Raw genomic sequence first — 24,278 nt, 5'->3', positions numbered from 1 at the left:
GAAATGTCGCCTGTCTACAGTACGCTTGCTTGCTTTTAATTTGTCCTTCAAATGACTGTCTTTTACGTAACTTGGGAACTTCTCGGCCAAATCCCACTTAGTTGCTTTCTCAACAAGCTGAGCAACATCACCACCTACACCACCTCCCCTTTTCCAGACTTTTGAAAAAAAAAAAAAGCAAAGGAGTAAGAAAAGCTGTGTTCGCAAGCAAGATGCACAACCAAGCCTTCAGAAACATTTAAGATAGACGTTTAACATTTTATACTTTTATTATGACTAATATTTTACGCGGTGCAGTGACTTTGCCCCCCCACCCCCCCATTCTACTGCAAGTACGTACCATTTACTGCACTAGGTTATTACCAAAGCAATTTTTATTTGTTTTGTTTCAAGTAGTAGCCTTCAGTTCAAAATGAATGTGCATCTGAAACCTGCTTCCCCTAGTGGGAGGAAATTCTTTTCCAAATAGCCTAGGAACTTTCCTCAACATGTTTCCACAACTTACCTTGGCATAATGTCCACACTGTCCAAATCATTTGTGATGCCTAGGGATGCATTCCAGCGTTCTACGCCATTCCTGCAACAGGTACCACATTTTCGTCATGTCAATTTCTGTTAACATCGCCGTGGATGTCAGAGAACAAATCATCACTTTTATCAGACATCAACGTCACCAACAACACCGAACATCCACTGGATGTACGAATATAATAAACTCCTGGTATGGCCGGGTATGATAGTCAATTGATTGCGAAGACGGCCATGAAATTGCAAGTTCACAGTGTAGACCATGGAATGATGTAAACTCTCGTAGTTAGAGCCTGAAGTTTTGGGGAAATATTTTTTCCTACATTTGGGGGGTAAAAATTGGGGAAATAAACATATGGATTAATTTCACGCAAATTCGGGTGAAAAAACTTCAAGTACACTAAATTTGGAGAAATCGGGCTCAGTTATTCAAACAAATTGTAGCGGCTTGGTACAAATGGTGATGTAATTGCATTTTTCTGCCAAACAAGTAGGTTAGTGCATTCCTACAGACATCCCAGTGAGGGAAATTTGCCGGGTAAAAATCGGGTTTCACCCTAAAGAGGCAACCTTCAATTCGGGGTGCAAATTCGGGGAAGAATCGGGTAAACCCCTAAAACTTCGGGCTCTACTCGTAATGTTGTTGTAATTCCCTATTTCCATGCAGTTGCTCACAACATTCTTCCTGTCGCTAAATACTATAATGTCACAGTTGTTTTTTAAAATGCCTTTAAATTAAGTTTAAATTTAAATTTACTTCACCCCCTTCAGCTCTAAATCTGAATCTTGTGGCGTGAGGCACAGGAAGCCTTTTGTTCCTTGCAAGCAGAACGTTGTGTATTCTATTCCCCTTGAGTACGGCTTTGTGTACGTTGGCCAGACGCGCCGGTGCCTCAATGACCGGGTTAGGGAACATGCCGCAAACGTTGCAAGAATGGCCGGGTCATTTGGAACTGGTAGATCATTTACGGGATTGTAACGGTTGCCAGCCTTGCTTCAAGGACACTACACTGCTTGCGTGGGAATGCTACACACACCGAAGGTTGTTTCGGGAATCCTTGGAGGTTGCCACTAGGGGAAAAACGTAGTTAGTAATGCGTTTTTTGTCCCTCTCGCGCCCCTTAGAAGATTTTTAGCTTTCAAGTTGAGATGAACCAATAAATTATTGCTGTGCCTGAGAACTTACGTGTGTCGTCTTCAGTGTCCGTGTCTCTCTGTCTTCTTCGTGGCTCTATACCAGCTAGCCTGCACCCCTTCCCTTGTTCCGATTTCTTCCACCGTATTTTATGAATTTTGAGCGCATGTTTATTCACCTGATTTTTACCCCCCGGATTTAGGAAAAAAAAATTTTGCAAAAGCTTCAGGCTCTAGTTATACGTGATTGATTTTAATGTGGATCTAACGTAAGCTCAAAACGATATCAAGTACTCGAAAGTTGACGAGCCATCATTTGTCAAGTCGAGCCAAGAGTCGCATACCAGACTGACTTGACTCGAACTCGAAATTTCGAGTACTTGCACAGCCGTAGTAAAAATGGTTAACAATACAAACCAGGCAATCATGATGCCGTTGTCCGTGCAGAGCTCCTTCGGAGGTGCCACCAGAGTAACCCCTTCTGTTTCACAAAGTTGCGAGAGCATGGAACGCAGGTGCAAGTTGCAAGCCACACCTCCAGACACAACCAGGGTGGGTCCCGTGGTATCTGGTGAATCACTGGTCGATGGTAGCAAGCCCTGAAAGGAAAACGTGTCATACCTGTAGGTGGTGTCGACACCCTGGATTACCCTACAAACAGTATTGAAACATTTACGAGGGTGAAAGAACTGATGTTCTGAGGCTGGAACAACATAGAAGGGACAAATACATACAAAGCCTCAATTTGCCTAAGAAATTAACGACGAAAGTTGGAAGTCACTGAAAAGGTTAGCCAGCTGTAGGAGTCGAACCCACACCCGGCAATCCAGAAGATGTGGGTTAGAGCCCTACAGCTGGCTAACCTTTTCAGTGACTTTCATCATTTGCGAGGGTTTCCACATTTGTCTTCTCCAAACATGACATGTCAGGAAGCTGTGTATGCTGCCACTTCATAAACCCAACTTGTACAGTACAGGACAATTATCTCAATCAGGACAGCTAATACCTTTCGATCACGTCCAATTCGATGAGGACTATGTCCAACCTGCCTCGGTCACTGCCAAATGGTAGTTATTTCCATGCTGTTTCATTACAGTTTTCTGACCTTATCATTGTGTAGAAACAATGTTGTATTTGAACAGCCTATTTCACTCAAAAGTCACTTTTCTTTTTCTGCTTCACGCTCACTTCACTACACACTTGTGGTCAGGGGCGGAACAACGGCCTGAATTCAGGGGGAGCCCGGATCCCAACCGGGGCCCCCTTCCATCTCCCGCCACCAGTCTATGCCTGGTTCCCCAAAATTCAACGCAGTCTGAATGACAACAAGTGGGAAATGCTTTACTGTGCCGCTTTAGATTCTACAGGTCATGGCACGTATGAGACAACGAGTTGTGTAAAACATCGTGGAACCCATGGAGTCGTGTGCCATCCTGGCACAACGCATGAATCTCTTTCCTTTTGCATTATTGGCATGATGACATAATCTTTTATTTCACAAAGACAAATTTCTGAACTTTCACGAAGAGATATTTTTGCGCTTCAGTGCCCCTTTAATTCAAGCTGTTGCTCAGGTCTCATGAAAATCGTGTGTATTTCACAGTGGGGGAAACGTCTGGTAATTTGAGCCTATAAACGTGCAGGATAGTTTATTCAAACAAGATTTCCCAGCAGTGTGCTGGCTATTACGTCCGTGCAGTGCCATTTCCTACACTTGACTCCTTTTTTATTACTCTTTTGATTCTACTCTTTTCTATGACACTTTTATTAAAGGTTTTGAAAATGAGGCAGCTGACTGGGAGCAGTTAGATGATACGGAGGTGGTACAGGTGCCGCAGCGTCCGCAAGGTGGAGCGTGTGCCGCCAGTTTATTGCCAGGCTTAGACAAAGATTAATAATTTGTATATAGAAAAAAAAGCATCAAAACTGTTGCAGAAAATGCCTCTTAAATCACCTCTGTCGCCACTACTCAGCTTGCGGGATGCACGCAATATGGCATTTCTATTAGATTATTCCTATGGCAATTTTATCGCTTTTTATTTCCATGAGGCACGCGACATCACAAAGCACAGGGTCACGCGACAGACTCAGAAGAGCTACGAAAAGACTTGCTGCTGCTAAAGTAAGCATGCAGGGGGATTTTCAAAGCCCCAAACTGGTTGCACAGATATTCGCATCTAAGACTACCCCCCCCCCCCCTCAATACTTTGCAACACAGGATGTTGGAAAAAAAAAGGTCGGCTGAGATACCGTCGCGGAAAGGTATTACCTTTGAGAAGCGCATATTTCTTGATACAATCAGTTTAGAAGAAAACAAGGAGTAGCGTCGATCTCGTCAAAGCTGATCCAGGCACGTGGTGACATCAAGTCCGTTAGCACACTTTTTATTGGCTGCCAAGAATCGTCTGCTAGCGATAGCGACCAGCCAAGGCATGGGATGGACGGCAATAAAGGCAACAGCAAAACGAAACAAAGAAGAAAAAAAAAGAACACACGCAACTCCTTAATGGGCGAGTCACTTGATGCACCGTCAGGCAGCTGTGAGAAGGAGCCTTGCAAACCCACGAGATAGAAAGCTCTCTTGTGCTCCGCGATTTCAAAACTGTTGTCAAACCGTTTGCGAGAATATGAATTCCGGAGCTTCTAGAACCTAATTCTGGTGTTTTTCTGGTTTCTTTTTTTTTCGGTCTCCTTCCCTGGAGTTCTCTTTTAAGCAGGCTCTCGGACCCTGTGTGAGACAGGCTCTTTCACCTAACATGAAGAGATAAACTATTAAAACATCTACTTGTCTGAACATGATGGGATGAACACTACTTATATCGGGTGAGATTCTGGCATGATTGCTCAGCAGTTTTACCAAATTTAATTAATGAGGAATTTAATTTAATTCAATTGCAACATTTGCAAGTCAACCTCAGTTCTTTTTTTGTTTTTTTGCAGAACAGGAAGTGCATGCCAGATTTGCCCGATTGTACTATAGCAAACTACGTTCACTACTGCAACAGTTATAGACAAAAAGGTAGAGAACTCAGACCTAACATAACAAAATAACAAAGTTTACCAAGACATTTCGTCCGTCATGTGACGGACATCATCAGTGCCAAACTGGATGAGAGATTACACAACCGGTCGCTATTTAAGGAGATGGGAGTATTGTTCAGGAAGGGGGCCACGGTTTTTGTTACAAACCGAGGGAAAATAAAAGCAAAAACCGTCGTTTTGAGGAACTGCAGGAACCATAAATGACAGGCTGCATTCCGATCTCTGAAATAAGCGAAGCGAGGAGGCCATGTACTGCATGCGACACTCGTGTCCGAAACCAGCACCATGTAGTTTATCCCATCTAAAATCTCCGACTGTTGCACAATCATTTACTTTGAGTAACAAACATGTGCAGCATATGTAGATGGATAGAAGTCCAGCGAACCGGTAGAGATACCGTACAGACCCTTTCTTCCCTCCGGGCTGTTGACCCACAATTCGCATGAACCTTTAGACACGTCACACTTAACCCTTTAAATACTATGCCTATGATGAGGACAGTGCCAGAAGAAGAACAGTCTCTGTTCGAAATATCGGCGGCTTCTGTCCTTCCTATGTGCAGCATATTGTCTTTCTTTAAATACACTATCTGAAGTACAATATCCGAGAGCAACCGAGGACATATGGCCTCCTGAACTACTGACAGGCTACTCCAGACAACCGTGTTGCAAGCATTACCTGCCTTTTCACTTTCCTAAACTAGCCAACCTGCTGGTGCTGCTGACAGCAGCATAGTTGCAATGCAAAGCTGTATGAAGGAAGAGCGTGAAGGAAACAGGAACGGGCGAATAACCGTTTTCTTTCCTCAACATCTTGCATTAACTTCACAGAAAACTGAGTGCGACTGACAACTTGGGTGCCTCGAAACAATGTTTTTGCAATACTCTTTTTTTTCTTTTCAGATATCGTCGAAGCAATGGGGAATTATTTTACATAATTCAACATGCGCCTTCTATTCCCGTGAAAAAGAAAAAGAAAAACACGTCAATAGGGAAAATTTAATTTCTTGGAAATTAAATTCGCTAAAATGCTCACAAGTCACGGCCAAATCTCATGCAAGATGAGTAGCGTTGGCACCGTAGTGTGCAGGTAAGCAGATTTCTTTACATTGTTTTTTTTTTATTACTTTTCACGTTAGCTGAAAACACACTATTCGCTCAGAGATCGAACGGCATCTGCGCACTGCAGAGAACGGAGAACTACCGTGTAGTGTGGACGTGTCGTCTGCTTTTGCACGTTTGTTCCGTGTTCAGTGCAGTAGGTGGAGCATTGGGGAACCGAACTGTATCGTACCATCGTTTCAAAAGTGACCTTACGGTCAACACAGTTGCCGACCGATTTTTCGGGCATGCTCGATTATTCAGACTCGTTCGCGGAACGGAAGCGGGTCCCATAGAGGTGATGTATAAGAATGTCCAAAATTTCGGACGCCGTGCAGCTCCGTTGCTCCATATTTCGGACTCTGTTTGCCCAAGCAGCAAATTTCTCTCTTGGGGTGACGGAAAATATTGGTATCGTCCGAAATTCGTATCGAAAGAAATCAACCAACTAAAATATTGAGGCAAAATAATAGGCAGTGATGATTGTTCATTTTCCATTCCTCTGTGTAGAAGAGGTCTGTCGTGGCGCCTTTGCGTCTTCGATTTGGCCAACGGCCCAGCACGTGCTCTCTGCCCGCGAGTCGCGCGACAGCGCTGTAAAGCGAGCTTCACCTAAAGCACGCATGCGTTAGGCGAAGCCGACTTGCAGACTTGATGACGGCGGTGCCTCTGACAGTGTACATTGACGAAATGTCGCTTCGGGAAATAGAAGCTGATGTTATTAGGCAGAGCTGGAAGCGCGTTAGGAAAGCACAAATTTTTCCAGTCTACTAGGGCTTAGTAAAGTTTATTTTGAAGCGAAATTCGTTTTTTCGGACCGCTCGATTATTCTGACTTTTGCGAGATCCCCGCAGAGTCCGAAAAATCGGCGACTGTATACGCAAGAATTACAGAAAAGAACCATCAACTCCCAACATCGACCCATGCGTCGTCCACACCATAAAGGCGACAGTGTCGCCCCCTATAGGTCGATCTCGCTGCGAATACAGAGCTCATCCTAACTTTACCTCACGCAAGCAGTAGTTGATGGCACGCTGCGTGCGCCGCAGGAGGTGAATGGCTATGGCATGTTGCACGGAAGCACACATATCGGCCACTTCGGGAACCAGTGCATCTGCTTCTATCCCTAAAAGGAACAAGATGCACAGCCATCTTGTCTGAGTGGGAACTTAGACGTTCGGAAACAGTACATGAACACGGCACGTGATCTGCACTTGTAGTTCGTAACTAGAGCCCGAAGTTTTAGGGTTTGACACGATTCTTCCTCGAATTGAAGGTTGCCCCTTTAAGGTGAAACCTCGATTTTTACCCGGCAAACGCAGATACACCACCATTTGTACCAATCCAGTACAGTTTGTTTGAGTAACTGAGACCAATTTCTCCCCGAATTTAGCGTACTGGAAGTTTTTCCACCCAAATTTGCATGAATTTAGAACACATGCTTATTTACCCGATTTTTACTCTCCAAATGCCTTTTTTGTCCCTACTCTCCGAATTTAGAAAAAAAAATTTCCCAAAAACTTCAGGCTGTATTCATAACACATGATATAACTATGCCTTCTTGCACATAATTTATTTGTTTGTATACTTGTTCTCAAATTTTTTTATTTTTTTTTACAGCAATTAACGCAATAGGACTTCGGATCACTGCATGATTAGATTACAGCTAATCACACAGAGAAGTTCCAGTGTCCATCTGTTTGTGCTATAGAGATTAATAAAAACATGTAAAGAGAAGCTGTATATAAGAGGGTGTGGTGATAATCACTGCCTCAACGTAAACAAAAGGCGAGCATAAACCAGACTGGAACCTGAGTATGCACTTTTACTGTATACTGTTCGAAAGGCTTCATTTCATTTGGTTGGCTGCATTATACCCCTATAGAGATAATTTTTACAGTAAAGCAGGTTTCCCTGTGTTCAGCTGCATCATCAATTGTTGGAAGTTACTCAGTTTCACCTCTCCTCTGGTCAGGGGCAAATCCAAGACTTCTCTGGAAGAGTTCGCTCTAGGGCAGCTAATACGTTGCCAAAATCGACTGAAGCACCTAGTGGCGACGGAAAATGAGCAGGCCACATCATTCAAATCCCCTTTAGATCCATTCGTGCTTTTAGCTGATGGCAGGATGTTTGTACTACACTGATATCATACCCTCGTCAACATACGAGCACAGCAGAATACACGCATTCACACTGGCCACATTCGCTTGCACATTTCCCTTCACACACTCCAACATTGAGACACTAACAAAAAACAAATTAAAACAGATACAGGCTGAGTAAGTAGTTAGGTCTCTTTTGAACAACATTTATGCTAACAACCACTTGACTTCTTAAGTCAGTCACAAGGAATGTCATCCAATGAAGACTTTTGAGAACTGACTTGTCGTAGAGACAATGAAATAATTGCTAAAATTGGTGCATTGTTTCTGTATTTGTCACAAACTACTTCAAATTAAAGTACAAGTATCAGGTCAAAAATACTCTTGCGGCAGCTCAAGTTGCTGACTGAGCGAAAAGTACAGACAACCAAACAAGCACTCATGTAGTAAAACATTGCAGGACAGTATTCATGTTCTAGTTGGTCATGTCACTGTAAAATTAATCATTAAAGTATATTATTAGGGGTGTGCAAATCCAAATATTTTAAGTCGAATCGAATCGAATGGGGGGAAAAATTCCGAATATCGAATCGAATATTCGTGCACAATTTACAATATGTGACTTTCACACTAAAAGTTTCGATTTTGTGGCCCACCGCTTTTGTGTGATTTTACTGGCATTAACTGTCACAAGAGAGACATGCAATTCTTCTGTTTAAAGCCCCTAATCTTTAATTTTACATCAGAGAATAACTAAACTAATAAATAAAACTAAGTTTAGATAACGTTATCTTAAACTAAACACCGTCCGGCCTGTGTTAGTCCTGCAACAAGGGCAATTTCGTAAAGCAGGCTTCACCTCATGCACGGAAGCATCAGGTGAAGCCCACTTTCGGGTTGTGTCGTTCATATTCGTGGAATAGTCGAATATTCGAAAAATCGAATATTGGATATTCGATTCGCGAATCGAAGAGTTCGAGCGCTTGATATTTGATTCGAATTCGAGAACCCGAATATTCGCACACCCCTATTATATGTTTGAATTTTGGGGTGTCAGAGGTTACGAAAGAAAATACAGAAGCCGACACTGAAGATTTTTGTTTAAGTTTAATTTGTACAAGCTTTCGCGTGGAGGTCCACGCTTCCTCAGGTACAAAGTGAAGTGGTGACACACATAAGTATATATAGTATAGACACTGCTGTACAAAGAAAGGGAAGGGGGAAAGGGGATATGGTGCCACATGTCTGTGTACAATGAATAGCTGGGCAGACGGATAAGTGACCTCTAACCGTTTAAGAACAGTAAAAGGTGTTGTTGTGAACAAAAAGGCTCGCCAACCCAGTTTCGCGGAAGGGGGGTCAGGAGTATGGGAAACGAGTGGCCCAGAATGGACAAAAGGGAAGGTTACGGATTATCTAACGGAGTACCAGACGATGACTGAAAGTGGGGATTCAAGAATTGTGCACAAATAAATATAGATATATAGCTACTAAATCCGTAACCTTCCCTTTTGTCCATTCTGGGCCACTCGTTTCCCATACTCCTGACCCCCCTTCCGCGAAACTGGGTTGGCGAGCCTTTTTGTTCACAACAACACCTTTTACTGTTCTTAAACGGTTAGAGGTCACTTATCCATCTGCCCAGCTATTCATTGTACACAGACATGTGGCACCATATCTCCTTTCCCCCTTCCCTTTCTTTGTACAGCAGTGTCTATACTATATATACTTATGTGTGTCACCACTTTACTTTGTACCTGAGGAAGCGTGGACCTCCACGCGAAAGCTTGTACAAATTAAACTTAAACAAAAATCTTCAGTGTCGGCTTCTGTATTTTGTTTATGTGATCTACAGGACTTGACTCCCCTCTTCGTATACGCATAGGTTACAAAAGCAAACAATCTGAAGAGACACAGGCACTGTTATTGCATTGTGTGAAATTGCAGGAGAAGTGCAGGTAAAATAACAACTACTACCTTCACCTTTATTGTTGTACATTTGCATTATGCAGAGATCGGGGCACAAAAGGGGGAATGAACAAAAGGCACCCTGTTGTTGTGGAGAGGACAGCAGGATAGAGCTGGAGAGGAGGAAGGGGTGGAAGGACGGAAGCAGAGCCGTGGCTGGAGGCCGGTACGCTCTAGACGCGATAAAACCCCAGCCAATGCGCACATTCTACTTTACCAGAAACAGAAAGACTAGCACTTTTGCCAAAATAATGGAACAAACATTTAAACATATTAATGACAAAGATAACAGAGGGCTTTACTTTTCAGAGTTAAGTGATATATAAATAATATGAACATAGAAATATAAGAAATATAAATATGTGCGAATATTCAAATTCTTTCTCGAATTAGAATCGAATATCAAACGCTCGAACCATTCGATTCGCGAATCGAATATCCAACATTCGATTTTTCGAATATTCGACTATTCCACGAATATGAACGATACAACCCGAAAGTGGGCTTCACCTGATGCCTCCGTGCATGAGGTGAAGCCTGCTTTACGAAATTGCTCTTGCTGCAGGACCAACACAGGCGGGACAGTGTTTCGTTTAAGATAACGTTATCCAAAGTTAGTTTTGTAGAGATCGTCTGTGAAAGGGGTGGCGCCCCTCCCACATGCAGTTTAGCGGTGCCGACGAGGGACTTTGATTTGATGTCTGTGAGGTTGCCATTAAAAAGTTAGGACTCTTGAATAATGACTTCAGCCCACAAACAAGAAGGGTGTCTTAAAGATGTCCATTACGTCTAAAATTTCAGTAGTGCAACTTCCTAGGGCGGGAGCAAAGAAACTAAAGGGTGTTCATGGCAAAGCTGAGGCAGGATGCCAATTTGTTTGTTTCAGAAATGGCTTGTGGTTGTCTGAAACAATTACAGCCTCATCCATATAACATGCTGTTGCCTGACATAAAATTTTGAAATGAAGGTAACCACTCCAGTAAGTGTAGGCTCACCTGAAAAGCAGGAAGCACATTCATGTAAAATTAAAGAGTAGGGACTTTCAACAGAAGAATTGCATGTCTCTCTGGTGACAATTAATGCCACAAAAATTAGACTAAAGCCATGGGCTACAAAATGGAAACTTTTAGTGCGAAAGTCATATATTATAAATTTTGCACGAATATTAGTTATTCGATTGAGTATTCGGAATTTTTTCCCTCATTCGATTCGATATTCGATTCGACGTAAAATATTCGGATTCGCACACCCCTAATATGAATACGTATAATATACAAAAAAGATATACAAACATAAGAAATAAATAAATATATCAGTGTGCTTAAAACTTTAAAGTCAAGATATTTGAAACAGAAACTTTCTGGGACGGCAACAGTTATAAAACCGTGTTCACTACGATGCCTTCAGCCCTAGCACTCAGCTTGAGACAGAATGGGACACCTTGGGCCCTCACCGTGTTTTTTCTCCAATCTTAGAATCTGCCTCAGGACCGAATGCTTCAGCCCCGAGAAGGAGAAGTCGCAGGAACGATGAGCAGTCATTGGCTCGGGAAATGAGAAGGCCCGTGGATCGCCGTTCCTCGCCAAGAACTCTATTGCCTGTCCTCCGCTTAGGTGTCCGCATTCGGGAATGTTCTGCAGTTTTAACCTGCGTGATAACTTGAAGGGATAAAAACTGTGTCAAGTTCTAAAATATTACACAAATTTGTGACACTTTGTGCACAAAATGTGTCAAGAAAGGTCTTCCCAACAAGCAACACAGCAACTCAACAAGCACAGTTTATTTTTTTCATGACTTAAAGCCATTTTTCTGATACCACTGTTGTCCAACTACTGTCCGAGAGAGCACAAAACAATTTCTCATTGACGTTTTCCCCACCATTACACATTGCTCGTCAGACAGCGTCACCTGCTCCAGCATCAGACTGCTTCACCTGAACTGTGCCGTGTGTTCTGCGATATTGACGTCTACCAGCATTGATTTTTACCTTGGAAACCAAGCTTTTGAAATTTTACTGCAGCAAACAACTCGACCACTTACCAAAAGTTTGATGGAATTTCAAAATTTTGTGGGGACACGCGAAACCTAAGGCCTGAAGTTTTCTGGAAATTTTTTTTTCTAAATTTGGGGAGTAAAAATTGGGCAAATAAACATGTGCTCTAAATTCATGCTGGTGGAAATTCAATGGTGGAAAAACTTTAGTAAGCTAAATTCGGGGAGAAATTGGGCTCAGTAAGTACTCATACTAACTGAACAGGTTTGGAACTAATGGTGATGTAAGTGCATTTGTTGCCAAACAAGTTAGTGTGCATTCCTACAGACATCTCAGCGAGGGCAATTTGGCGGGTAAAAATCGGGTTGCACCCTAAAAGAGACAACCTTCAATTCGGGGTGCAAATTCGGGGAAGAGTCGGGCTAAACCCTAAAACTTCAGGCATTAGTCACATACAGGGTGTTTGCTCTAAAGTGTCCAGAAATTATATTAAGTCAGCGATAAAAGAAAAGCAAGTGGTACTCTTCTACTGGTTGAGTAAGAAACAGGTACTGCTTAACTAGTAGCACCTGTTTCTTAGTCAAGTACCTGAAAAGTAGCGCTCATTTCTCTTTTATCGCTCGCTTTAAATAAAATTTCGGGACACGTTAGAGCAAACAGCCTGTATGAGCTATAACTCTATGGGCTACATGACAGCGCATGATTATCAGACTGTGTTTACGGTACCTTTAAACGATCTACGAGGTGGACATTTAATACGGCTCAAAAGCTCACCTCATTCGTCAAGTTGTACGTATAGCCCCCGTGCAAAATATTTTTGCTGTGCAGGTTATTGTCACCACACAGCAAAATTTACAAACACAGTTGGAGAATTACGAGGCTTTCAATAAAATAGCACTTACGTCTTGGAAAGAGTTTTGCCAAAACTTTTTCTGTCAATGATGACACTGTGAAACTACCCCATCTTGATACGTTCGTCACAATGTGCAAGGGTGTCAATTGTTCCGTCTCTTTCTTTTGGTAAGTGGCTTCACATTTGATTGCTCACCCACTTGCACTTGCAAGTACAGACTAAAAGCTTCCCACCGAATTTGGGAACAAAAATTCTAGGGTCTTTCAAGGACCTTTTAAGTCCCAGCTATCATTCTGTCTGGGATGTAAAAACATTACCGCCACCGTTCTCTTGGTGCGAATAGAAAAAAAGAGCATGAAAACTGGACAAACAGATGAGACACGTACACACAGGGAGCACCTGTCTGTACGTGTCTCCTCTGTTTGTCCAGTTTTCGCTCTCTTTTTCGTGTCAGTACGTTCAGTTTTCTGTCATTCATGAATCATGATGTACCAACCTGCCCGCATTTTTGCCTTAACGCACTTTGGTGTACCGCTCTATTCCGCAAGTCGGCTTCCCCTCATGACACTCATGGGCTAGGTGAAGCCAGCTTTACACTGTTTACAATATTCCGTCACTAAAGTCTACAAATATTGTGAGCTCATGGTCAAAACTGTACTCTGGGCATTGCATGTTCCAGTAAATGTATTCGCAACTTCCAGAGTTATATTCAGTAAGAGATAAAAATATGTGCAGTTTGGTAAAAAAAAAGAATACAGGAAATTATAGGTAAGTACACAAAATTCACAGTGTAAACATAGAAATGAGGAGATGAGCACAAGGCAGGCGGCGTGGAATCAGTTGACGAACTCTCAATGCAGTTCATCCCACTAATGCAGTCTACCGCACACAACACAGATGGGCCCCTCTCTCACGATATTTTATGCTTGTTGAAAAGGCTCACATGTTTGGAACAGAACATCATCGAATGAGCACAACAAATATTTCACAGAGAGGTATTTGATATTATTCAAATTGGGTCTTTGCTGATTATTCAAATTCGATTGGCAGTGTATGTGAAATATTCGTAAACCATTCGCTATAGAAATTTTGCAATTCACACAGCTCTAGTGGACATTTTATGGCTCCTAAAATAAACACGATCACTGTCCAAAACAAAGTAACTTTCGAGATCTGCGAAAGCAATAATTGCTACAACTTGGACAGGAAATGGAATACCTTGTCAAAAGCTTCTCCCGGTGCATCATCTAGTGTCTGTCCCAAGAGAAGGAAGTCGCCAACCCCTTGGACAACGGCCAGCTGACAGTGACCACCAGAGACCAGGAGGACCAAGTAAGGAAATTCAACTCTAAAAAAGAAGTGCAATACCTAAAATGTCCGACTAGCCCCGCTGGTATTGCACCTTGCCAGGGTCCCTACCAAATTGTAGCCTTCAAATTCCTCGACTTTCCCAGGTTTCCGCTGACTATTTCAAGCGAACTCCCTGACCAAAACAAATGGGAACTTGGTGCGTGCTACTACATTTTGATAAGGATCCCCCATAAGACAGATCTTTTCTTGAGTATTAGTGAGGCTGCCCCACTTTTCTGCCTCTTGTCAACATGGCACTTGTCAACAATTGAACCTCTGTATGCAATAAGGGGATAAGTCGAAAAAGCCCAAACTGAGAAAAGGGGCCTGATCTGATTGTGCGTTCCATTGATATACATGCATTTCCCATTTCTTACCCTCCTGTAGCGAGCCAATAAATTGCAATAGGCTCCTAAATTGTCTTTGGCAGGTACATACTGGTATGTAGATGGCATTGCAGCAAAAATAGCAAAAAGGGGATCAATTGACTTATCCCCTTATTTCATACAGAGGTTCAATTTTCTCTGACTTAAGCTGTCATTGGCCAAATTCCCCCGACAATCCCTTGACGTTTCCAGTCGCGTCAAAATTCCCTGACAATTCCCAGTTTTCCAGGTTGGTAGACACCCTGCTCGAATAACACCACTAAAAACACAAAGAAAGACTACACACACTGAGCTCAGTCAACTTTGAGTCAGCTGTGTAACGTCATGTTTTCCATCCAACCCATGTTCAGACCTTTACCGACATACCGAGGCTGAGCATGGGCAACACGAAAGACACAAACATACATGCATGACAGAGCAGATGTTCTGAGGCTGGAACAACATAGAAGGGACACACACATACAAAGCCAAGGCTTTTTCATGTTGCCCATGCCCAGGCTTGTTTCATCACGGGCTTCGTCAACCAGATGGCGTGCGTTTACGCTATTTTGTCAATCACGACCGCAACCCTTAAAGGGACGGTCTCGTACCCCCTGCCCTTTTCATAAAGTGTACCATTCAATTGCCCTTTGTTGAAAATGGAATACTGCTAATTTACCCGACAAAACACGCTACAGTTATTAAATAACCGAATTAAAATGATAAAGATTGCAGAGCACGCCGCGATCTGTGTTGGCAACAATAAGAACGGCCACGTCCCCCTGCGGGTAAGTCCGTGATAGGATACAGAAATCGTCTGCTTTTGCGTGCGCTAGTGCATCGGCGTGAGCAGACGACTTTCAGAAGTTACTGGGCACCGCGGCAACTCTCGTACATTTTCTTTCAGTTCTCAGGTGAAAAACGCGCATTCTAAGTAGTGGCAAGCATGGTAGTTCAGAACATCTATGTTAATCCTCAGAGACAAGCTAAAAGTCGCAGAACAACCCCATCCACAATCCCAAATCTGAAGTCGCTGGCCATCGACGCGCGCGGTCGCATTACAGCTCCGACCAAAAATATATTACGCGCGCTTCCATTACACTCCCCATTGTACACTGATCATGCTTCGAAATGAAGTGTCGCTGACGACGTACATAAAGAGGGAGTACGTGTTTATTTAAAAACCGCATTAAATACTCGCGGAAAGAAAACACGTGCCTTAGCTTCCACGTATCCGATTGTGCGCCACATTATGGGAGACCCCACAGTCAATGCTCGGACTACATTCTCCGCTCGCGGAGGTATATGCCTGAGTGTCCCCGTTTCGAGAGCAAAGGGGATTACTCAACCCAAGGTGCTTCTGCAAGTTACAATTACCATGACAACAACGACGCACCCGCAGGATGACGTCATACGTGACGTATGCATGAGAGAAGCGCAGCTTTCGTCGTCTGCTCTTACGGCACGTTTCGACAAATTCCTCGAAAACGACTTGGTTATTCTGAATGAAACTTTGACAGTTGTATGTGTACAGTACTCGTGAAACTAATTTTGGCTAAGTTTCGGAACCGCCCCGGCTGTACGAGACCATCCCTTTAAGCTCCATGATTTACATCTGTGATGCAAGGATTCTTTGTTGTGTGCTGCATAGACATGTGTGCTGCCGCGGTAATTTTCGATACGCCGACGCTGTTTTGAAACTGGCGTGCCTAGGGCATCTTCACACCTATTTTCGGATGTGAAAATGCACATTGTAGCCCTCTCGCCGTGTCAGATTTGCTTTTGTCTGCTAGTAACGACACAGAAACTATTCATATTTAAAGGCATGACGTAAACACGTCTCAATCATGCACGTATTTGCTGATCGCGATGAAAGTTGTTTTGTGCCATTGCTGCCACCGGTGGTAAACTGTGCATGCTGCCACCGCCGGTCAAAGTTCATCAGCGCACATCCTAGTGCTACAGAACGAAGGTGGCTTTATTTTACTGTGTTATCCCTAATAAAATACTCACTTCTTCGTTTTAAAGAGGCATTTGGTGCATTGCTTTCGTAACAAGAACAACGAAAATGATTGGGTGGATTGAGGATTTTTACTGCATACAGTGAAATCTCACAGAACGGAAATCGCTTGAACAGAATTACTGCTGTAATGGAACAACACAACAAGGTTGTTTGGATTTGAATTTATGCAATGCAAAAACGTCCCCATTAATCGGAACAAAGATTTGGGCACCACCGGGCTAACAGAATTGACTGAACATTTCAGAGCGGCATCGCATCTTCAGCTCTTCCGCTTCCGGTATGGCCATGATTCCAGTAAGCACGCTAACAGCGGCTAACAGCTGAATGCCATTGCAAATGGCATTCAGCTATTAGCTGCTGGTTAGGGAAATCAGGAAAAGTGCTAAACTGTTTAGGGAATCGGGGAAAGCACGTACATCATGTCCTTCCTCTTCAAAGAGGGATTTCAGTTCTAAACAGTTTCGAGACTGGCTGCCACACTAAAACAGCACTTGCGAGGGAGTATGGAACGTCAAGCACTCTAACAAGAATTATTCTTGAAAAGGACAAGCTGCGGGATGCCTTTACTGCCTCACGATTTGGACCCCAACTCAAAGGCTTCAACGTGGTGACCCCAAAGGACTTCAAAAATGCTTGGTAGTGTGGACAAGGCATGCCTGCAGTCAGTCAGAATACATCATGTTTCCCCAGAATACCCCAATTCGTCAGAATACCCCAGTCTCACAGACTGGGAGACTGGGAATCGAAAGCAACACAGTAAACGGAACTCCTTATAAATGGGACAGATTTTCTCCCCTGAGTCCCTTAATGTTCCTTTTAAACAGATTCCACTCGTTGCACACGCATATTTTGGGGAATCTTTACCGTATATTTATCCACACTCTATTCATAAATAGTAGAGATTCTTGTCGTACATTTCCTAAGCACTTGCACACTTGAGCGTACCTGTGTTTCAGGCGTACTGCCAGAGCATGTGCTTCCATGTGGTGTATGGGGATGAGAGGCTTACGATGCTTCTTCGCCAACTCCTTAGCAAATGTCAGGCCCACCTTCAAGGTGAGAGACATCCCTGGTCGCACAGTGACTGCAATCGCGTCGATGTCCTGCTCAAAACAAAATTCAGTCAATTGAAATATGACCCATTGCTAAATCCCACAATTTTCCAAGGAGCGGGATTTTGAAATCGGCAGGATTCTGTGGTCAACAGAAAACGAGCAAAAAGATGTTGCAGCACCCTGCCTTTCGTAATTTTGGTGTAAGAGTGGACACAGGTGTACAGGTTGGGACACAAGTTTACGGAACACGCAAGCGGCGTATTTTTTCCTCGGAACGACACCCTAGTGGCGGTTGGAAGCGGGAGAGCTCACTCGTTCGGAGGGGTGGCGGTAGGTCGCCGTGCTGGAAGCGACGTACTGCGGCAGTTTTGGTATTGAGTGTGCTGGGAAAATTTAGTTCTATTCATCTGGTCTCGCAAGGAGACATGTTGCAGATGCTAGGCAGCTCTCTGCTGTAGATATGATAAGAAGGATTGATAATCCAGGGCAATTTTCAGTTCACAATCAGCTTTTATTGCAAAATTAAAAGAATGAGTATGATATATAAAATGAAAAGAAAATTGAGTGCACTTAATTTCCGAACAAAAAAAAAAGAAAAGGAACACAAAAACAGCAAAGCCAGGGCTACCCAGTTTACAACGGCCTAATATTTTGTTACGGCGCCTTCTGCCGCAATGACTGCAGCCATCCGTCGTGGCAGAGACTCGTAGAGGCGGTGAATGAGGCCGATATCACTCCTGAGGGCTGTCCATTCCGTTAATACAGTTTCCCACAGTGTGCTTTTCCTTTTCTTTTCTCCTTTTTCTTTCTTCTTTTCCTTGTCTTCTCTTCTTTCTCTTTCTTCTTTTCCTTTTCTTTTCATTTCTTCTCCTTTCCTTTTCCTTTGCTTCGTTCTTCTCCTTTTCTTCCCGTTTCTTTCCTTATTTTTCTTTTCTTCCCCTTTTCTCCTCCTTCCTCCCCTTTTCTTTTCTTATTTTTCTTTCCTTCCCCTTCCCTTTTGTTTGGAATAGCAAGCCGACCCTCGTCTGGCTGACCTGTCCTTTCTTTTTCTTAATAAACATATCCCCCCCCACAGTGTGTCCTTGCTTATGATGGGTTTGCGCTGACTCATCATGCGGTACTTGAGGATGCCCTAGATATTTTCAATTATGTTTAAATCCGGGCTTTTCGCAGGCCAGGGGAGCTGCTGGATGCACAAGTCCTCCAGGCGGTCCTGGGTTTTCTTGGACATGTGAATAGAGCTGCCGTCGTGCTGATAAAGGAAACAGACGTCGGGGAACGGTCCGTCAAGCACGTACGGCAGCAGGGAGCTCTCGATGACTTCAATGTAGAGCGCAGAGTTGAAGCGCCCATCAAGGCGCACAAGTGGCCCGAGCCCCTGGTAAGACGGGTAGCCCCATACCGTAACGGTCTGGCGGCCACTTGATAGTACCCGGTACACGTACTGGGGCATGCACCTTTGTGACAAAATAGACAGTGTTACAAAAAGGGGCTAAGATCTCTACGACAGTAATGAAAGATTATATACCTGGACTTCGGGGGGCCGCCACACCCGTCTTGTTTGTGACCATCGAGTGCTGAACGCCGCTTCGTCACTAAACACGACGTTTCCCCATTCTGCAACGTCCCACTGCTGGTGTCGAATGGCGAACTGTAATCTAGCTGCCGTGTGATCCGCAGTGAGCAGCGGCTTCTGCACGGCGACGCCAGACTCCAGACCCAGAAACTTGAGTCGTCGCCTTACTGTCTTTGCAGACACGCCCAGGCCGAGCTCCCGCTTTATGTCCACCACCGTGGAAAAAGGATCCGCGCAGGTGGCTCCTATAATGGCTCTGTCATCTTCGGCCGTGGTCGACGGTGGCCTACCGCTTCGGGGAGCATCTTCAATTCGATTTTCGTCTCTGTATGCTTGAACGATGCGGTTGACCGAAGATAGACAACAGCCGATTCGCTGAGCAATGGCGCGCTGGGACACTCCGGCCTGGGAGAGTCCGATAATCTCCCGCCTCTTTTCGATGCTTATCCTTCTGGTACATGTGCCTGGGACCGGCTCTCTTTCATCTTTTAAGCTTTTCGCAGGTATCTCATGACAACAATTTGAATCTGAGACGCGGCCAAGAATCCCTTGAGGTTACGTCGTTATGTGATAATCAAGACGCTGTACTACGATGCAGTCTAGAGATTACTATTGAAGACAAGATACCTCACCCATTTTAGTTAGTAGGCTCTCCCTAAAACCTTCTCATCCTCTATCTTGGAATTTTATAAAAGAACAACGTAATCCAAGTTCGCGGCACTTGTCACACTAGTGGAGTCCTGACCCATTGAAGAGGCGTTACTATATACGGGGTTGCCTGAGCTACCCGGTATACACTGCCAGGTTATTTACTCTTATAGATAACTTTGCCTGTTTTTGTAAAACTGACTATTTTGTCGCAAAGGTTCATGCCCCAGTACGCGTGACGCGTGCTATCCAGTGCCCAGGCGCCAAACCTGACTTCTGTGGTTGCCCGAGCTATCAGCGACTCGGACCACTCGTTCGCCCAGATGGGCGGTTCAACTCTGCTTTATCCACAGGTCCAGGTTACCCAAGACCACTTTGCTTCCCACAGCTCCTCTCGTCTCGACAAGCCTCGATTTAAATATAACAAAACATCTGGGGCAACCTCAAGTACCGTATGATGAGTCAGCAGAGGCCAATCCGAAGAAAGGACTCAATGTGGGAAATGGTATTAGCCGAATGGACAGATCTTCAGAGCGATATCGGCCTCATTCATCGCCTATATAAGTCGCTGCCATGACGGATGGCTGCTATCATTGCGGTAGAAAGCGCAAAATACTACTCCTTTGGTAAAAGGGGTAGCCCTGGCTTTGCCGTTGTCCTTTCAGTTTCTTCTTCTTTTTTTTTTTTATTCTGTTCGGCCAAGTGCGCCCGACTTTTTCATTTTATATTGCAATAAAAGCTGATTGTGAACCCGCATTATCTGTCCTTCTTATCATATCTACAGCAGAGAGCTCCCTAGCACCTGCAACATGCTTCCTTGCGAGACAGATGAATAGCACTCAATTTTCCCAGCACGCTCAATACCAAAACTGACGCAGTACGTCGCTTCCAGCACGGCTGCCTACCGCCACCCCTCCGAACGAGTGAGCTATCCCGCTTCCGACCGCCGCTAGGGTGTCGTCCCGAGGAAAAAATACGCCGCTCGTGTGTTCCGTAAACTTTTGTCCCAACCTGTACAAAGTGTGTGTGTGTGCACGTCAGAAAGCAGTGAACTTTGGACATGCTAAGGAAACGTGTGCCTTACTTTTAACTGGACAGGGCACTGTTCCAGGGCTGCCATAGCAGTTGGTTCAATGTTCTGCTGGTGTAAATCTCTGGCAATGGGAGGGATGATTCCGCCAAAGCTGCAGAAATGCAAAAAGCCATATACGCAACACCGTATCTCTTTCGTATCGACGTCCCTGTAGCAATGCAACTGTGGCAGGCGTTTTATGAAATGCGTGAAATGTGGAAATCTCGACGAACGTGATCTTAAAAACGACGTGACATGATCAAAGACTGGTCCAGAAAATGTCATTATCTAAGACGAAAAAGCTTTCGTTACATTTCAGAAGTTTATGCAAGGTTAGACACGCTCAAGAAATAGCGTTCTGACGAAAAAGTGGGAAAAGAACAGGATGGGGAAGTGTGTTGATGGTTTTACCAACTACAGTTACTCAGTAACGACTGCGATTTCACCGTGAACGTAAACAGGTGACAACATTAATCGTGCGCACCAATACATTTAATTGTGTACGTACTCAATGTGAGTCTGTAACTGCGACCGCAAAGCTTCACCCAAAACGTTACCATTCCCGTCAACAACGGCCACGCCGGTTTCATCACAACTTGTCTCGATACCCAAAACGTGCACGCCGCTCACTGATTGTGAAACCTGTCTCACTTGAGCTCTAACTTTGCTTATTCGCGTGAAACTATTTAGAGCTTTGCGCATGTTGAGACACCCTCGTGTTCTCGCCCATGAACATAACATTTTCCCAAACTCCGGCTTAGAGAAGCGCACGCGGGAACAACAAACCGGTCAAAACCAAAACAAACTGGACATTGTTGCTGGATGAGATCGTACGGATTTCGTTGCGCGACGCCGATGCATCTATCATCTTTCTTCGCCAATCCATGCCGCGGCCATACCGCGGCGTTGCTTTGCAGACGTGCCGCTGCGCTTGTTGCTGGACGCTGCAAAGGAAACGAGAAACGTTAACTACCATTCTTTACGAAACTGGAATGGAAACAGAAACGAAAGGTGTTCATGTTCATTCATCATGTTCATGTATCCGAAAACGAAACAAAAACGACGCCCAAGATAGAATTCGTGCTGGTGGACGTCGTCACTCTCTTGGTGGCTACTTGCCGTGGGTTTTAGCTAGAGCATCTAGAGCAGCTGTGTTTGTGTGTGTGTGTGCGTGGGGGGGGGGGGGGTATATGTTTATTGCAAAGAAAGAACAAAGAAAGAGGGGAAAGGTTAGCCTCCAGAAGCCGACTTGCTGTTCCCGCGTAAAAAAGAAAAGACGAAAAGAGCGAAAAAAGCTGTGTGGGGAAGAACTGTGTCCCAAGAAACGCAGGGGCTGTAATTGGGAAAAATACACAGTGGAAGGATATACACTGCTAGCTTTTAGCGAGACTGGCGCACCAACGAACTTGCCGTAGATGAACAGATATCAGTATCTCGTTTACAGTTTTTGACGTAAAATATGGTGAGCGTGTGGTAAGCAGTCGAGCTTCGCAATTCTTGCACGCAATATACGCTAAAAATCCAAGCCGCGTCAGTCCGCAACGGTTGAGCACGTGCCAAAATTGGTGTCGAAAGTAGCATCTAACATGTAACGTAGCTTCTTCGACGCAACTTTTTCTGTGCGATAGCTATAGTAATGAGGCAAAATTCCTCGGTGTTGGGCTTGATAAGCACTTGCGCTTTCAGCCACATGAAGGCAGATCTAAAAAAAAATCTTATAATATTCCTACTTGCTAGAACTCGACAATGTTTTAATCCGATCAGTACTTCTTAATTTGTATTTTGCATTTGCTCATTCACACTTCACATGTTGTGCTCCCGTTACAATACACATATTCGTGCCTTACAGATTTTGCAAAACCGTGCCATAAAAATAATATTTAGACTACCATACCTGTTTCCTGTTAGTTCCGTGTTGAATAGTCTTAGAATACTAAATGTTCACCAAGTAATCTCACATAATATGCTAACCATAGCTCGATCATATATTACTCGCTAGAGTCAAATTCTGAATTATGATCAACTTAAAGTAAAACGTCATAGCAGAGCAGGAGCGGTCGGGCTATTCAATCTTCCAATACCAATAGTAAGAACCAATAGACGAGTTCAGAAAATCCCAGAGTGCTTAGCGTCGCTATGAACTATGGGAGTTTACTAATACGAAAGAAACGGGTGGCCTCCGCACTGTTTCGATATCTTCCCTACCGGTCCATCGTCCAAGACGTGTCAAGGTCAGCGAATGTGAAATATGAAGGATTGTTCTGCGTTCCCCTGCTCAGCAAGCGCCCAGGATACAATGCGTGCGCAAAGAGCACTGGGATTTTCTGAACTCGTCTATTGTGGTAAATATTAATTTCTTTCCCACAGCATAAGCGCATGGGACCGATTGTTACCTAAAACTCTTAACGCTCAAACTAAAATCGTTTTGTTGGATAATAGCAATTTGCAATCACTACATACGTTACTTTATTTTTATTATTCGTGTGTACTTGATTACACTTATGATTCAGTTTTGACTTAATGCTCCTGCATGGTGTATGGATTTACTGGTCTACGGATGGTACTGTTTGTGACTTGATGTATGCACTATGGAGGGCTCTTTATCAGGGAGTCGTTTCCCACTGGGTCTGCTACCCGTCTATAGAACTGTCCTTGTTCGTAAACAAATGACGTCATAATGTTCGACAGCGCCACCAATTTGGTAGAGCTGACCTAGGCTCAAAATTAGAAGAGAGGTCGCGCCTGAAGCCACGGTTTTGAGGGGATTACGATGGTCCCTGAAAGGGACGCGAGCTTCGGTCCTACTGTTCTTTCAATAGGAGGCAGCGAACAAGAGCCCATTCATGGAACCCAGCCCAGCCCTCCCGTTCCGATGTGCTTCGGTTTCGGTCTGTCTACCAACGTCATGATGGCGTTTCTCAGGGTAGAGGTCTATAAATGTCCATGTGTATTTTAAGCGAAGACATTCCGAAATCCGGGCGTCATAACTGGAGAATAAAAAGTTGTCACCGACTTAAAGGGGCACAAAACAGGTCGAGGAACATTCTCCAATTATTATGCCCAATGAAACAACATAGCTCACGATATCCACACATGAAATTCTTTTGCTTCTAGCGAGCGTCTTTAACACGAAACAATGCTATTCAAAGAGCATAATCCGCGCGAGTCTCTCCTTATCCTTGGAACCGAGTCACGTCATTATATTCCAGCGTATAGCAACACCGAATTCTAGACGCTGGAAGTGGGGGAGTTTTCGCTCTCCTAGCCAATGACGGACCCCACTGAGACAAGCTGCAGCTCGCGAGGGAACCGGTTGTGGGGACATCGCGGTGACCTCGCGCAGCAATACAGCACCGAAACGTAGTGCGCACCTGAAATATAATATTGAGGGTTTTTGGTACGGCTTGAACTGGCTATCTTGGATTTGACAAGTGGGAATATGTTTAGAGTTCACCTCACCTCTCGGTAT

General features: G+C 44.1%; 1 protein-coding gene across 2 annotated transcripts in view; it reads right to left on the bottom strand.

The window, feature by feature from the left end:
* The window catches only part of LOC135365942 (tRNA N6-adenosine threonylcarbamoyltransferase, mitochondrial-like), a 28,323-nt gene extending 6,595 nt beyond the window's left edge, over positions 1–21,728 (bottom strand). Inside the window, exons 1-8 of one of the 2 annotated variants that reach the window (XM_064598597.1) lie at positions 21,644–21,728; positions 20,822–20,921; positions 17,404–17,561; positions 13,939–14,068; positions 11,328–11,532; positions 6,812–6,930; positions 2,080–2,261; positions 506–577 (exon numbers count right to left, since the gene is read on the bottom strand). In XM_064598597.1, the coding sequence (XP_064454667.1) occupies positions 506–577; positions 2,080–2,261; positions 6,812–6,930; positions 11,328–11,532; positions 13,939–14,068; positions 17,404–17,561; positions 20,822–20,857 (902 nt within the window). In that variant the 5' untranslated portion in view covers positions 20,858–20,921; positions 21,644–21,728. The other variant, XM_064598595.1, reaches the window with a different exon arrangement.
* Between the last annotated feature and the right edge of the window lie 2,550 nt (positions 21,729–24,278).

This window comes from Ornithodoros turicata, chromosome 8, assembly GCF_037126465.1.
Source record: "Ornithodoros turicata isolate Travis chromosome 8, ASM3712646v1, whole genome shotgun sequence".
NCBI lineage: Eukaryota > Metazoa > Arthropoda > Arachnida > Ixodida > Argasidae > Ornithodoros > Ornithodoros turicata.
The sequence above is the reverse complement of the archived record's forward strand: the minus strand, read 5'-3'. Positions and strand labels throughout refer to the sequence as shown.